The 16740-nt window shown below is 38.1% G+C and overlaps 1 protein-coding gene across 1 annotated transcript in view; it reads left to right on the forward strand.

The window, feature by feature from the left end:
* Nucleotides 1-15822, forward strand: part of FGF10 (fibroblast growth factor 10) — a 104519-nt gene extending 88697 nt beyond the window's left edge. The window contains exons 2-3 of the mRNA XM_070743373.1: nt 11297-11400; nt 15128-15822. Of these exons, the coding sequence (XP_070599474.1) occupies nt 11297-11400; nt 15128-15346 (323 nt within the window). The 3' untranslated portion in view covers nt 15347-15822. The remainder of the gene's footprint in view (nt 1-11296; nt 11401-15127) is intronic.
* Nucleotides 15823-16740: the final 918 nt, after the last annotated feature.

Raw genomic sequence — 16740 nt, forward strand, 5'->3', positions numbered from 1 at the left:
GCATTAAAATTGGGGAAAGAGTATATATTCTAGCTACAGCAATCCAGAAAAGACAAAGATAGTTCCATCCTACAGAATAATAGAGGTGCTGGATGATTTTTGCAGCATCCAGCATTTTGGTGAGAAACAGTCAAAGCATTGTTAATGGAAATGTAACCAACTAATGGAAATGTAACCAACTAAAGAGCCTCCATTCTCAATCTTTCATAGTTCCTAAGCTATCTAATGGTAGGTGACCATCTGAAGAGATAACAGGAGTTTTGATGAAGTACTGTACATAATGATCTAAGAGAGCTGATAACAAGGCCTCCCTGAAGTAGCTCTGCTACAAGGAAATTTGTATCTTTTCAAATCTATGCCTGTCTTTTGACTTAATGCAACAGCTGCTTTATTAGTGGTGCTTGTCACCTAGTTTCTTTGAAAGAAGGAAGAAAAAGAAAATTTCTGGTCCAACTCTAACCGAATTACTATTTAGCTACATTAACCACCAAATGGATGACTTACAAGGAGGATTTTAGGAATTTATGAGCAGTATAATGACCAAAATATAAATAGTGGACTAAGCTTGCTTAAGTTTACAATTAAGATGAGAAAAGAGGAAAACAGTTCAGAGTTAGAAACATTAGTGGTAGCCATGGATGGATATAGATGGGTGATCCTTTTACTACATACGGTATATATGGTATGCTATGTCATACCGTATATATGGTATGCTATGTCAAATTTGCTGAATTATGCTTAGCCAAGGAACAAGGTATAGTGGTTGCAGCTGAAACACAAGTAGCCCCAATCAGGTTATTAGTTTGTCTAACACTCTATTATTGATTTTGACTGTGGAAGTAGCTGCCTAAAATTTTGCACAAAAGTTTTTCTCTTCTGGACTGTGATTTACTACTATAGGCCCTTTGAGTTAGGTAATATCAAGAAATAGATTTCCAGAAATATTCTTTATTGTTGTAGGGTAGAATAACAGAATCTTGAAAGTTGTCCAAATTTTGATCTGCCTTATTTTATACCAAGCAAAATCAAGATAGGATTAATTTTAGTTTCTTTCAGATGTGTTCTACTTTTTCAGAACCCAAATTGCTATTTCATCTTTCCTTAATAGTTTTTTGCTCTCTTCCCTCTTTCCATGGGGAGTGCTACATTATGTCACAAATATGAAACCAAGGATGGTAGAAGTAAAAGCCGACAGGATTCTAGGCTGCATTAACAGAGGAATAGAATCAAGATCACGTGAAGTGTTAATACCACTTTATGAGGCGTTAGTAAGGCCACACTTGGAATACCGCATTCAGTTTTGGTCACAACGATGCAAAAAGGATGTTGAGACTCTCGAAAGAGTGCAGAGAAGAGCAACAAAGATGACTAGGGGACTGGAGGCTAAAACATATAAAGAACAGTTGCAGGAACTGGGCATGGCTAGTTTAATGAAAAGAAGGACTAGGGGAGACATGATAGCAAGAGTTCCAATATCTCAGGGGTTGCCACAAAGAAGAGGGACTCAACCTATTCTCCAAAGCTCCTGGGGGCAGAACAAGAAACTAAACAAGGAGAGAAGTAACTTAGAACTATGGAGAACTTTCCTGACCATTAGAATAATTAATCTGTGGAACAGCTTGCTTCCAGAGGTTGTGAATGCTCCAAGACTGGAAGTTTTTAAGAAGATGTTGGATAACCATTTGTCTGAAGTAGTATAGGGCTTCCTGCCTAAGCAGGGTTTGGACTAGAAGACCTCCAAGGTCCCTTCCAACTCTGTTGTTGTTATTGTTATTGTTACTAAGCTAGACAACTTAATACATCACAGAAGATACATTGATGTGTCTTGCTTTCTAGTTTGCCCCCTGACTCAGAATCATTGAAAGAAAATTGCATTAAGACGTTACTGGTTTGGGCATGTACAGTGTTGTACACTAGGTGGCACTTTCTCATATTTTTGACCAGACTGGTGGGGAAAAAACTTTTTTTAAAAAAAGGGGTAACTAAACCAGAGAAACTAGTTCTGTGTGGGAATGAGAGGACTTTAACAGACAATTCATAGCATCATAAGCAAACTGTAATTTTCAGATATTTTAAAAGGAAACATCAATCAACTTGAAACAGGCTTCGGAGTGATTTGTGGACAGACGTGTTCATGAGATGAATATAATTCTTCATGTGATGATTGATTTTTTATTTTTTTTTTGCTGCCCTTCTCATTAGACTCAGGGTAGCTTACGATGTGTTAGCAATAGCACTTTTTTTAACAGAGCCAGCATATTGCCCTCACAATCTGGGTCCTCATTTTACCCACCTAGGAAGGAGGGAAGGCTGAGTCAACCTTGAGCCGGTGATGAGATTTGAACCGCTGACCTGCAGATCTAGCAGTCAGCTTTAGTAGTATTGCACTCTACCCATTGCGCCACCTCGGCTCCTCTTAATAACAAAAATTATCCCCTCCTTCATGCTGCTTTCACTCCTTTTTTAAATCCAAGTACATGACTGTAGGGCAGGGGTGTCAAACTCGCATTGTCACAGCGTCGTCATGTGATGTATTATGACTTTTTCTTCCTTGGCTAAAATGAACGTGGGTGTTGGTCACTCCTGCAGGCCAGAGCTTGACAACCCCGCAATCTGTATAGTACAAATAGTTCTACCAGAACTTGTTTCCCCCAAAACAGCAGCCAAGCCAAGGGAGCTGAGATGCACCTCACGTAAATTCTGTCTCTTCTGTACATGGAAATTTGTCTAATTTAAATACAACCTTTGTGCAATATTGTGAAATTTATTTATTTATTTTATTTATTTATTAGATTTGTATGCCGCCCTTCTCCATAGACTCGGGGCCGCTAACAACAATAATAAAAACAGCATATAACAAATCTAATATTTAAAATAACTAAAAAACCCTTATTAAAAACCAAACAAGCACACACACAAACATACCATGTATAAATTGTATAGGCCTAGTGGGAAAGGATATCTCAGTTCCCCCATGCCTGACGACAGAGGTGGGTTTTAAGGAGCTTACGAAAGGCGAGGAGGGTGGGGGCAATTCTGATCTCTGGGGGGAGCTGGTTCCAGAGGGTCGGGGCCGCCACAGAGAAGGCTTTTCCCCTGGATCCCGCCAATCAACATTGTTTTGTCGACGGGACCCGGAGAAGGCCAACTCTGTGGGACCTAACTGGTCGCTGGGATTCGTGCGGCATGTGAACTTTATAATAAAAGTTTAAAAAGTACAAACTTAGTTCAAGTTAGTGTATGTGCTCAGAAAACTCTATATGGTATTTTTATTACAAAAAAATGTCCAAGGGCTGGCCATCTCATTCATCTTCAAATTCATCTTTCTCCCTAAACAAACCAGAAAACACATGTCAAAATCTGGACATATTCCTTCTGAAGCAAAAAATTTGTCCTTCAAGCCAAAAGGTAAAAAGAATCAGATTTACGCAGATTCACACATTCTAAGTAGGGGAAGCCAAGGAAGACAAGAAAGATATTTCAACAAACCAAAACTGCAGTTACAGAGCCCATCCCTTGAGTATCGGATTGAGAGAAATCATTTGGAAATCCATACATGTTATGGCTGGGCTCCATAAGCAAGCAGAAGTTTCGAATTTCAGTGCACAAAAGCACAATCTGCTACACTATGCAGACTTTAGACCTGTGGGAAAATATATATTCCACTTCAAAGGTAGATTATTCGCTGTTTATGCTTACATTAATGGCCAATAAGGAATATTATATAGATTTAGTTAGTGCACATCATGTAGAGGCAGCCAATATTACTGTATATGTAATTGAACATTTGCTTGTTTATCACAACTATGATAAATCCCAAAATATTTAGGACAGGATACAAAAAGCTGTCAAGGTTTTAGGTTAGTAGGAAGTGCTCTTTTCTGCTTCAAAACTATGAAGAGATTTGAAACCATGAGTAGCTAATCTCATAGTCTTCCCACATGTCATTCTGGTTGAGAGCCTTCTAAAAACAGCATGAAATATTTTAGATATCTCATCATTTGAATTAAGCAAGTTCAGGATTCTTTCAAATTTCTCTGTTCCATTGTAAATCTGAAAATATTCATAAGGAATATTGCACCAAATGAGATGATAGATTATGATAGTAGAATATTAGATTATGCTATTACTCTTGAAGAGCGGGAACATATTTTAAATATTCCCTGTGTTTTTCTAGATTTTGATAAATATTTCAAGATAGGAAGAAGCACATCAGATTTTCACCAATCTACCCACTGTGCTTATTTACAAAATAAAACAATGCCATTAAATGGAAAAAACTGTCTCTTTCTGTGTATGTGTGTTTATGCACCAATAAACATGTTTAATGTAATAACCAGCATTGTGTCTGTTAAAAATTGTCAGCAGATGGTCTCAAAAAACATGGTGTCAATAAGTTTTCCTGATTTATTCCTTTCTTTCCAGTTCAACTAAAAATCAGATGTAGTCTAGCATTGGAATTTGTATAATTTGCAACTCTGAACTACAACCCAACACCAGTTTTTCCATTGTTATATTTTTTTGCCACTTTGCTCTTTGCAGAATAACAGGTTTGCAGGATTACAAATTAACAAATGGAAACCAGATCCCAAGAATTGGATTTTAGGGGTTGAGATCACCTGAGGATATGAAAATCAATTCCAATTCATCTTTTACATAACCAAATCCAGATATTCAGCCAAGTTCAATCAAAATTCTCATTATTCAATCTACCTTGACTTGGCACGAGGGTCATAAATTGATCATGATCAGAATTTTCTAAATATGAATATATGAAATGATCCAACTAGACATTGTTTTATTCTGATCCACTGTATTAGGAAGCTCTACATTGGTTAAATATTGGGTCAGAACAAAATAAGCTGCTGGATTCATTCGAACTGCTATACTTGCCAGCTTCATACTTGAATATATTATCCAGCTCAAAAGTTAAACAGATGTCTAGGGCTGCAAACTGATACTTATTAGTCAATAGAATTGCAGTTTATTGTAAAGTGTTGCAATCCTTACAAGCAAAATAAGATAAAAAAAATTAGACCATTGGCGCATAAACGAATACAATTCCATGAAAATGTTAATGCAACAAGGAATTCATTCAGTCTGGCATTACTACAGAGGCCACAGCAAACAAACATGTCCTTATGAAATAATTGTCTATGATCCCTATTGCTGTCTGACAAGCTGCAGAATATTGATCACAAAAAGGAAAATGAGCCAGTTCAAGCTGCAGTGAGACATAAATACTCTTTGATGAAAAGAAAACTCCATTGCTTGGATTACAACAGAGGTCCTCAGTGGAAATCATCAAACTGGCCGTTTTATCCCTCTTGCTAAACAAAGATAGATTAAGGTGGACAGGAATATTTTTTCCTCCTTGTTTTAAAGCTGGAATGGCAGTTATTACAATCATTAGGAGTCAGAAATCAAATGGCACCAGACTGTCTGTAAGACTTTAACACAGAGATCTTCAAACCTGGCAACTTTAAGACTTGTGGACTATAACTCCCAGAATTCTCCAGCCAGCTTTGCTGGTTGGAGAATTCTGGGAGTTGAAGTCCACAAGTCTTAAAGTTGCCAAGTTTGGGGACCCCTATATACCTGTATGGTGGACTCTACAATCTGTGAACCCTGAAATATCAGCACAAATGTGGCATTTCCAGGAGAAGAAAGAATTAGCTTTACAGTTGATTTTGCGTGAGATCCTTTCTGGAAAAAAAAATACTTCCAATTGATTCCAACTAGAAAACTCAGAGCAGATTCTATTTATTTTGTTCTCACTTCCGTCTCTTTCCCTTTCTCCAAGAATTTAATGGACAACAATTATTGGACAAAAGAAAATATTGTACATGATTACTTCCTGGAGCTTACTGTCACCAGATGTGGAAATGATCATTAGCTTAATAGACTTAAAGGAGAAAATTTCATGAACAATGCATCTTTCAGTGGATCGTGGGGCTTTCACATTCAGGGACAATCTGTCATTGAGTATCAGTTACTATGGAACAGCAAAAGATCACATGTGCATGAACAGCTATCAGTTCTTTCCATCTGAAAAGCCACTATAGGAATAGGGGGGGGGGGGGGATGAAGCCAGATACATCTGTTGTTATTATCAAGTTGAAAGATGGTATAGAAACTGTTACAGGAGAAGCTTGTACTACTATATCATTACTAATTATATTTTTAAAAGGGGTGTGTGGAATTGTTCCATACTCAGAGCTGGTTTCAAAGTGCAAAGAAGCAATGGGTGGAGAGTAGAGTAGAGTAGAACAGAACAGAACAGAACAGAACAACAACAGAGTTGGAAGGGACTTAGAGGTCTTCTAGTTGAATCCCCTGCTTAGGCAGGAATCCCTACACCATTTCAGACAAATGGTTATTCACAACCTCTGGAGGCAAGCTGTTCCACTGATTAATTTTTCTGTTAGGAATTTTCTCCTTAGTTCTAAGTTGCTTCTCTCCTTGATTAGTTTCCACCCATTGCTTCTTGTTCTACCTTCAGGTGCTTTGGAGAATAGTGTTTTGTTTTGTTTTGTTTTGTTTTGTTTTGTTTTGTTTTGTTTTGTTTTGTTTTGTTTTGTTTTGTTTTGTTTTGTTTTGTTTTTCTTTTATTTATTTTAATTTATTTTATATTTGTCAAAATGTGCACAAGATACTAGGTATGATATGAACAGAAACAAAATCAAAATAGGTATAGGTAAATTTGGACAATAGGACAGTGGGACAGAAACAGTAGGCATGATGGTGCGCTTATGCATGCCCCTTACAGACCTCTTAGGAATGGGGTGATGTCAACTGTAGACAATCTAAGGTTAAAATTTTGGGGGTTTGGGGAAGAAGCTACAGAGTCAGGTAGTGCATTCCATGCATGGATCATTCTGTTGCTGAAGTCGTATTTTCTGCAGTCGAGGTTTGAGCAGTTTACATTGAGTTTGAAACTATTCTTGATTCTTGATCTATTGATTCTTGACAAATGTATCTTTTTCTTTTATGAACACTGAGAGCATATGCACCAAGACAAATTCCTTGGTGTCCAATCACACTTGGCCAATAAAATTCTATTCTATTCTATTCTTCTGCGTGCATGTGTTGTTGCAGTTGAGGTTTGACTCTCTCTTCTTTGTGGCAACCCCTGAGAAGTTGGAACACTGCTATCATGTCTCTCCTAGTCCTTCTTTTCATTAAACTAGAAATACCTAGTTCCTGCAATCCTTCTTCATATAACTTCATATAACTAATCAAGGACAGAAGCAACTTAGAACTCAGGATAAATTTCCTTAGAACAATTAACCAGTGGAACAACTTGCCTCCAGAAATTGTGGGTGCTCTAACACTGGATGTTTTAAAGAAAATGTTGGATAACCATTTGTCTAAAGTAGGGTAGTATTTCCTAACTAAGCAGAGTGGGGGACTAGAAGACCTCCAAGGTCCCTTCCCGCTGCGTTATAAAGCCCTTCATGGCATCGGACCAAAATATCTCTGGGACCGCCTTCTGCCGCACGAATCCCAGCGACCGGTTAGGTCCCACAGAGTTGGCCTTCTCCAGGTCCCGTCGACTAAACAATGTCGTTTGGCGGGACCCAGGAGAAGAAGAGCCTTCTCTGTGGCGGCCCTGACCCTCTGGAACCAGCTCCCCCCAGATATCAGAGTTGCCCCCACCCTCCTTGCCTTTCGCAAGCTCCTTAAAACCCACCTCTGTCGTCAGGCATGGGGGAATTGAAATTTTCCCTTCGCCTAGGCTTATAGAATTTATACATGGTATGCTTGTATGTATGATTGGTTCTTTAAATTGAGATTTTTTAGATTATTTTTAACATTAGATTTGTTTACATTGTCTTTTTATTGTTGTTAGCCGCCCCAAGTCTTCGGAGAGGGGCGGCATACAAATCTAATAAATAAATAAATAAATAAATAAATAAATAAATAAATTTCTAAGAATAAAGAACATAATGTTGATTGGGAATAACAATGTCACATCAGATGACCAATAAAGTTTTAGAGTAAAGATTTATGAGCGTTTTATTGCTTACATTGTAGCCTATTAAATATGGTAGACTAATCAGATGGTAAAGAATTCACAAATCTTGTGGCAGAAGGGAAAAGAAAATTGTTTTGCCTGGCCCCATTCATGTGGATTGCATTAATTGCTTATGTCTGACAAATGGATGATTTATTAATGGAGAAAAGAACTATGTCCCACATCTGTTGTCATTATGAAAGCTATGCAAAATGTTACTGAAAACAAAAATCAGTTTGATTTTTATCTACTTCCTTTGCTTCTCATTGTACTACAATATTTGGGAAATATATTATTGGGCCCGGAATGGATACAACTGAAGAAGGAAGTGATATTAGAATTAATTTCTATACTAATCACCATAACTGAATTGCATACAATTAATACTGCAAAACACGGGTGTCAAACTCGATTTCATTGAGGGCCACAACAGGGTTGTGTTTGACCTCTGGGACATGGGATGGGCATGGCCAGGGTGTGCATGACAGCTTCATGTCATTCCTGTCAGGGGTGCCTGTGGTGGCCTTACTGTTTGCCAGCGAAAATGGGCTCCATTATCGTTCGCTGGGATGACCCTTTGCAATCATCCGCCACCAAAAACAGAGCTCCATTATCACTGGCAGAGACACTGCGGGTTAGTCCTTCACCATCCTTCACCAGGGACTGGAAACCAAGACTTACGAAGAGAGACTGAGGGAACTGGGCATGGATAGCCTAGAGAAAAGGAGGGCCAGAGCGGACATGATAGCAGTCTACAAGTATATGAGGGGATGTCACAGAAAGGGCACCAGAGGGCCGGACGAGGAACAACGGCTGGAAGCTGACCAAGGAGAGATTCAAGATGGAGATAAGGAGGAACTTCCTGACGGTCAGAGCGATCAACCAATGGAACAACCTACCAGGGGACGTTGTGAACTCCAACACTCTGGACATTTTTAAGAGAAGATTGAACTGCCACTTGACTGGTGTGCTATAGGGTTCCTGCTTGGGCAGGGGGTTGAACGTGATGGCCTTCATGGTCCCTTTCAACTCTAACAATCAATCAATAAATAAATAAATAAATAAATTTTCAGGATGACCCTGTGGACCAGTTCTAAGCATCCCTGCTATACAGTAATAGCCCCAATACGTTTCCAGATTTATACAACGGAGAAAGCACTGCTTTTGACTTGTATATTCTGAAATTAGTTATAGAGCAGTGACGGCAAACATATAGCACAGGTGCCACAGGCAGCATTGTCCTAGCTCAGCTCCAAAGTGCATGTGTGTGCCGGCCAGCTGATTTTTGGCTTGCACAGAGGTTCTGGGAGGGCATTTTTTTGCTTCCAGAGAGCCTCCATGGGGGTAGGAGAGAGCATTTTCACCCTCCCCCAGCTCCAGGGAAGCCTTTGGAGCCTGGGGAGGGCAAAACACAAGCCTACTGGACCCAGCAAAAGTTGGGAAACAGGCCATTTTCGGCCTCCAGAGGGCCTCCAGGGGCTGGGGGGAGCTGTTTTTGCCCTCCTCAGGCTTTGAATTATGGGTGTGGACACTTGCGCATGCACGATAGGAAAAAAAGGTTCACCATCATTGATATAGAGAATCCTGAACCTCAGGACTTTTCTAAAACTCATCGATTATAACTGTTGTATTATGACTTTATGCAAATGCTACTAAGTTAAAGAGACGTGTTCTCATCACACACTCTATATTCTCTTCCATCACTACATTTCCCATCATGCATGTACAGATGGAGAGAGAAGAGTGTGAGTAGCAATGGTCATTTTTGGCATTGTTTTTCCCTCCAACTACTTGTCTTTCTGAGATTTCTAATATCTCTTTCTTCTCCCTTTCCTTTCTGTTCCTGCACCAGAAGTTAAATTTTTTTTAAAAAAAAACAAAACCCAAAGGGGAGCAATTTTAATCTGTAGCACAGCTGAAAGATTTGTGTGTGGTCTCACTTACCGTTCATTTCTACAAGTAGTCCATAACTTACAATCATTTGTTTAGTGGCAATTTGAAGTTAAAATGGTACTGAAAAAAGTGACTTATGGCCTTTTTTCACATTTGCAGCCATTGTAGCATCCGCACGGTCACGTGATCAAAATTCAGGTGCTTGGCAACTGGCAGGTAGTTGTGACAGTTGCAGTCTTTCAGGGTCAGGTCACATGATCAGCTTTAGCAACACATAAAATCAGCAGGGAAGTTAGATTCAACTAACATCTGAGTGTTCCTAACTTAACAACTGCAGTGGTTCTCTTAATAACTGTATGAAAAAAGGTAATGAAATGGAGGAAAATTCACTCAACAACTGTCTTGCTTAGTAATGGAAATGTTGTGGTAGTATGTTGTACTCATTTTTCATTCCCCTGTATGGCCCGGGAAAGAGGTGAAAAACCAAAACAACATTGCTCATCACTTCACACACAATAGTGTTCAATGATAGTTACCCCCTGAAGGAACAGTTTTCAATAAAGACTAAGAGGGAAATTATTTCCACCCTACCCAAGACTGGATCTGTTTAGAGCTAAATTTAACTGTTGCAATAAACCTTATGGTGATCCAGTTAAGCATGTTGTGGGGGGCCAGACACTTTGAAATATATCACCTGACTAAGAAAGTTAAGTTGCTGCTAATATTATCATAAAATAAAAATAATATTGTTTACCTAGTTTGGTGAGATGGAGGGGAGGGAATAGAGAAAGAGCCAAAAACATCCATGGTCCACGGAGAGGAAACTCTCAAGAGAAAAGAAGTAAACATATTTTACTAAAAGCGAAACAGGAGTTTTAAGGTATTTAAGAAGACACGGCGTTCTTTAGCTCAGCCATATTCTAAAACATACTTGCAAAAAACGTAAAGCGCAGCCAAGACATTTAATTTGATCTAAATATCCTATAAGGAATAAAGTGCTTACCGCTGTTTCTGCCTATCAAGATGAATCTGCTATTCTATTGACATATGCTATACATTTAATTCAATATTGTGGTTTAGATGTCTCTTCTGATAAATTTCAGTGAAAATCTGTGCTAAGAAGGGTTGAGCTGTTTCACTAGTTAAGGAGTTTGAAAGGCTGAGAGAGGGAAGAAAAGATGATAATTAAAACAATGTTCATGTAAATCCATGCTGTAATAGTTTCTGGGGCTCATTGCCTGATTGTTTTGGAAGTTAAAAGGATCCTATTTTACCCCCCCAAAAAAAGTTTAACTTGGTTTCCCTCAATCTTTTCTTTGTTAGCTCCAAAGTCTTAGATCGTGATCTGTGCTTGTCTAATTTTTTTAATCTTCTCTTCTATTGTAGGCATATTGGAAATAACATCTGTGGAAATTGGAGTGGTAGCTGTTAAATCCATTAACAGCAATTATTATCTTGCCATGAATAGTAATGGCAAAGTCTACGGATCTGTAAGTACCTTTCACTTTCTCATAAAGGAAACAGAAGCTTCTTCTGTTTCTGCTAGATATAGGGTACATATATTTCTGTACCTAAAATACTTGCAAGGCAAGTGATTATATATAAATAGGGAGCAAACCCCACTGATGATGTTATTATAGTTCCGTTGTCAGGCCATCCTCTTCAAATTGATTGGAAGATGCTCATGATTGAAACCTAAATCTTCCACATGCAAAGAAAATGCTCTTCCATTAATTATATTCCATCATTTCAAGCTGTTATTACACCTTTCCCTCTATAGCTCAGAAACATGGAAGATTTTTATAGGCTTCTTCTACCCGGGGTAACACAAAACTAATGTCCACAGCTCCAATAAATATTTTTCATTTTTTCTTGGATTAAATAATCATCAAACAGCCATATTTAAATTTCACTCTGTCCATAAAAATAAAGTCTGCCCTGATAACCAAATTATAAATACAGTGGTACCTCTACCTAAGAATGCATCTACTTATGAACATTTCTAGATAGGAACCGGGTGTTCAAGAACCATTTTCCACTTACAAACCCGAGCCTCTGAAACTGTAACCAGAAAAGGCAGGGAGAAGCCTCCGTGGGGCCTCTCTAGGAATCTCGTGGGAGGAAACAGGGCTGGAAAAGGTGGGGAGAAGCCTCTATGGGGCCTCTCTAGGAATCTCCTGAGAGGAAACAGGGCCTAAACCCTCCCTGTGGTTTCCCAGTCTCACATATTATTTGTTTTTACATTGATTCCTATGGGAAAAATTGCTTCTTCTTACAAACCTAGTCTAGTAGCAGTCATTTTTCTGTTCTTCAGTTGCCACTGATTAGTTGACTCGACTGAAATTCTAGAAGGAAGGTTGTGTCCCACAACCATTCAAGCTCCCTAATATTACAGTCAAAAATATTGTCCTTGAAATGGCACTTCATTCCCCTATTGGTTATAGAGATTTAATTATTCTTTTTCCACAACAAAACAAGGAAATTTTGCTAAATATTTGTTTTTCCTAGAATTCATCATGTGTGTTTAGATCCACTCTGATCTCATCTGCTATGATTGTCTGGCATTGAAATCAAAATACTGTGTTAGTTTGTAAACTACTTTCCAACTTAGGGCTCTGGTTTACACAATATTCTGTATAAAATCCATAATTATGTCAGTAAGAGTTCTGCAAAAATTAAATTCCCTACTAAGAATTTATGATAGAGGTCTTTGGCTTTTACAAATATATACAAAATAGCCTCAATAATTTTTTTATTCAATTATTTTTAGCACAGCTTTTTTAAAAAAAGTTTAGGAGCTGATATTCATGATAAATGCAATAGTATTTATGAGAAAAACACAATGTGGTGTTTCTAATATTTATCATCTTTTCTCCTGAGAAGGAAGATAGGGATAGAGCAATGCTATTTCTAGAGATGAAAGCAATAAAATAGCAAAAACAACAACAATAAAACTACTTTGGAAGAATGAATTCAAATCTGTTTTAAATCCATGCAAACATGGTAGAACCTGTTTCCTAGATAATTGATTCAATTACCAAAAGTTCTGAAATATACTTCCCAGACAAGCTTTAAAACAGAGATGATGGCAAATGAATCAAGAGAAAGCATTAGTGTTTTTGTTTTGTTTTTAAAAAAAACCATTTTAATGTGCAACGGAATTTTTTTAATTAATGGAATGGAATTTTAGTTGAAATTGACCGGATCTGCACCCTCCATACAGTAATATATAACTGTAAGAAATAGTTGTGAATCAGACTAGGGATTCTGGAATGTAGGAAACCAAACAATTCCAGGATTGTACTCAAGCATAATTTAAAAGTGCTTAATGTTTCAGAGAAATTAAAGTTGTATTTGATTTGTCTTTCACTGGGTCATCTTACAATAAGTCAATCACTTCACTAAATGCTACTTCTCTTATTATGGAGAATTACTAGTAGAGACTAATCTGAATGACTTTAGAACCCTTCTTTTTTCCTTCTCAGTTCTTCTATGTTGTAATAGAATATCTCAAAACATTCCTTCCATAGTTAATTTCCAGATTCCCAATTATTTGAAAAAATATAAAGCATAACTTTAATGAATGTAGAGTCTAAATGAATATGAAGCCCTATGATAAAAGTGAGCTTCAGATTGAGTAATGATTAGAGAAGAGCAGTAACACCTGTACTTTTTTCACAGTTTTTGAAGAGTTTTAACTTGTCTACTTTAAAGGTGGCTTAAGAATCTCCATGGCTTAGTAGGTGTATTGTGCATGCTGAAAAGCGAACATAACATACCTGAAAATTAGTGCTGTTTCTTCGTTACAGAAATAAAAGCACATCCTCATTTGTTAAATACTGAGCATGTGACTTAGAAAATCTAGATCTATGAAATGCTGCCCTTACATTCCAGGCAGATGTGCCATGAGTTTGCACACATTTTACTTTGAACTACTTCGACACATTGCTGCTGCTGTTTCAGCAACACAACGAAACTCTATGCTGTACCAATAAAGTTTTAAACTCAGTGGCTAGTCAAATTATCTTATTCTAACATGTGCCCTGCTTAGTTGTCACATCAATTGTCCTCTCAAAAGGCGAAGGCAAAAAACAGAATGATTAAGCAAGAATGATACAAACAAGGGAGAAGAGGATATGTCCAAGAAATGTTTATTTCTGAGCTTTGATAGTTGGGTCTGAAGATCCCTTATTGGAGACAAAAGAAACTTACCATTTATGGGCAATGGCTACTCTGGCAAGCAGGATATTTGACCTTTAAAATGGTCTGAAGCATGTTGGGCCATAAAATAAATGTTTGCTTGGATACTTTGATGACCATCTCTAGCTCTCTGTGCTTTTGGCATCTACCCTGTGGTTCAACTTAATGTTGCATGAAGGGACATAGCCCTATAGAAAGGACAGCCACCATATACAGTGATACCTCGTCTTACAAACGCCTCGTCATACAAACTTTTCGAGATACAAACCCGGAGTTTAAGATTTTTTTGCCTCTTCTTACAAACTATTTTCATCTTACAAACCACTGCCGCCACTGGGATGCCCCGCCTCCGGACTTCTGTTGCCAGCGAAGCACCCATTTTTGCGCTGCTGGGATTCTCCTGAGGCTCCCCTCCATAGGAAACCCCACCTCCGGACTTCCGTGTTTTTGTGATGCTGCAGGGGAATCCCAGCAGTGCAATAATGCGCGCTTTGCTGGCAATGGAAGTCCGGAGGTGGGGTTTCCCAGCGAGGGGAGCCTCAGTGAAATCGCAGCATCGCAAAAACACAGAGGTCCGGAGGTGGGGTTTCAAGGACTTCGGTGTTTTTGCGATGCTGCGATTTCACCGCTCGATTTTGTGATGCTGGGATTCCCCTGCAGCATCGCAAAAACACAGAAGTCCGGAGGTGGGGTTTCCCATGGAGGGGAGCCTCAGGGAAATCCCAGCAGCACAAAAACAGGCGATTCGGCTGGGAAAAGGGGTAAATTTTGGGCTTGCACGCATTAATCGCTTTTCCATTGATTCCTATGGGAAACATTGTTTTATCTTGCAAACTTTTCACCTTAAGAACCTCGTCCTGGAACCAATTAAGTTTGTAAGACAAGGTATCACTGTATATTAAAAAAATTGGTTCTAAACATACCCCAAAGTTATCTATTTCTTTTGATTATACCTCCTCAGCTTCTGATTTGGTCTGTATTTTTGTCTCTTTGTGTTTTGTTTTTCCTTTCATACAGAAAGAGTTTAACAACGACTGCAAACTAAAGGAGAGGATCGAAGAAAATGGATACAATACGTACGCCTCATTCTCCTGGAAAAATAAAGGAAAGCAAATGTTTGTGGCTTTGAATGGAAAAGGCGGGACGAGGAAAGGACAGAGAACCAGGCGGAAAAACACTACTGCTCATTTTCTTCCGATGTTAGTTGATCCACAGATGAAAGACTTCTTCTACTGATAGCAGCTGAACCAAAGATTTTGTCAGGATTTTGTCCTCTCAAAAGGCGAAGGCAAAAAAACAGAGCAGATGTCTGTATGACCAGAAAGGGGAAGGTTTTCTACTCTCTGTTGAATTATGAAGTACCTCTAATTAGTTACGTGTCATATCCTATAATCAAGACACAAGCTGGATCAAATGGGATCAGAGCTTTTTCCAGTGCAAGCAAATTATGGTTATTATTTTTTATCTTGCCGGTGGAACTGAAAGGATATGAGACAATGAATGGGGCGATGTTGGGGAAAGTTATTTATGGAATACTAACTCAAATCAAAAGAACTTCATTCAAGCCTAATGATCCAGTGAACAGTTAAGCATTTACTGTAAGCACATGGGTCATATGCAGAAAGAAGAAAAGATTTTGGAACGGTCTCATATGGAAGAGATGAATAGGATTAAGAAATATAAGCATATTAAAGTTGTTCTAACAAAATAAATAGTATGATTCCCCATCTCTTTGTATGCTAATGCCATGCCTTTGTATTTCTCCCTAAGTTATTTATTTAATAGGATGTTAAATATCTTTCTTCTCCTTTTTTTTGGATTGTTTGAAGGATTTTCTTAGTTGCTTCCTCTTGCATAACAGTTCTTTTCCTGCTGTCTATATTCTTTGCAAGATTGACAAAAATCAAACCTTGAAACCTAGCCCAAATTTCCATAAATACAGCCAGAACAACACAAAAGAAAAACATAGGATTGTAGATTGTGTTCAGTTGTTCCCATCCTTCCCCCCCCCCCATCTTGAAATTTGTCTTTTAAGATTTGCACTTAAAATCAATAGATCAGAAATGAATGGAAATGGCAACAGGATCTGTGTGCATTTTATCAACATATTTAATTACTGCTTCCCTCGCAGATCCAAAATATCCTACAAAACACCATCTACAGAGTTTTGCTGCTGTTTTGAAGTGGGCAGAATTTATTTGGATGTTTAAATGTCATTTAATGCCTGACCTTAAAGGTATTGAAATTGAATCATAATCATAATTATTCTCTCTCTCTTTTTAAAGGAGTTATAGCTATATATGGCCACATGTTATACCAGTGCTTTTTCAAAAATATCAGCTGCTTTAAAATGTGTGGAATTTAATTCCCAAAATTCGGATCTTAACATTGCTGAGGATGAGAAAGGCTATTTATACTAATGCAATTTCTTTTCAGAAAGACATTGAATTAAGTACATGGAGCTGATAACATCTGAGCAGCTATTGGTTTACATCACCACACCCAAAATAAGTAAATAGAAAAAGGCATTCCTTTGACTGCAGTCTGTTTCAGAAAACAGCCCTGAAATACATGGTGTTGAAATTTGCATCCTCAATCTAAATAAAGTTCAAGTTAGGATTGTTTCAAAT

This window comes from Erythrolamprus reginae, chromosome 2 (genome assembly GCF_031021105.1).
Source record: "Erythrolamprus reginae isolate rEryReg1 chromosome 2, rEryReg1.hap1, whole genome shotgun sequence".
In the NCBI taxonomy this organism is placed as follows: Eukaryota; Metazoa; Chordata; class Lepidosauria; order Squamata; family Dipsadidae; genus Erythrolamprus; species Erythrolamprus reginae.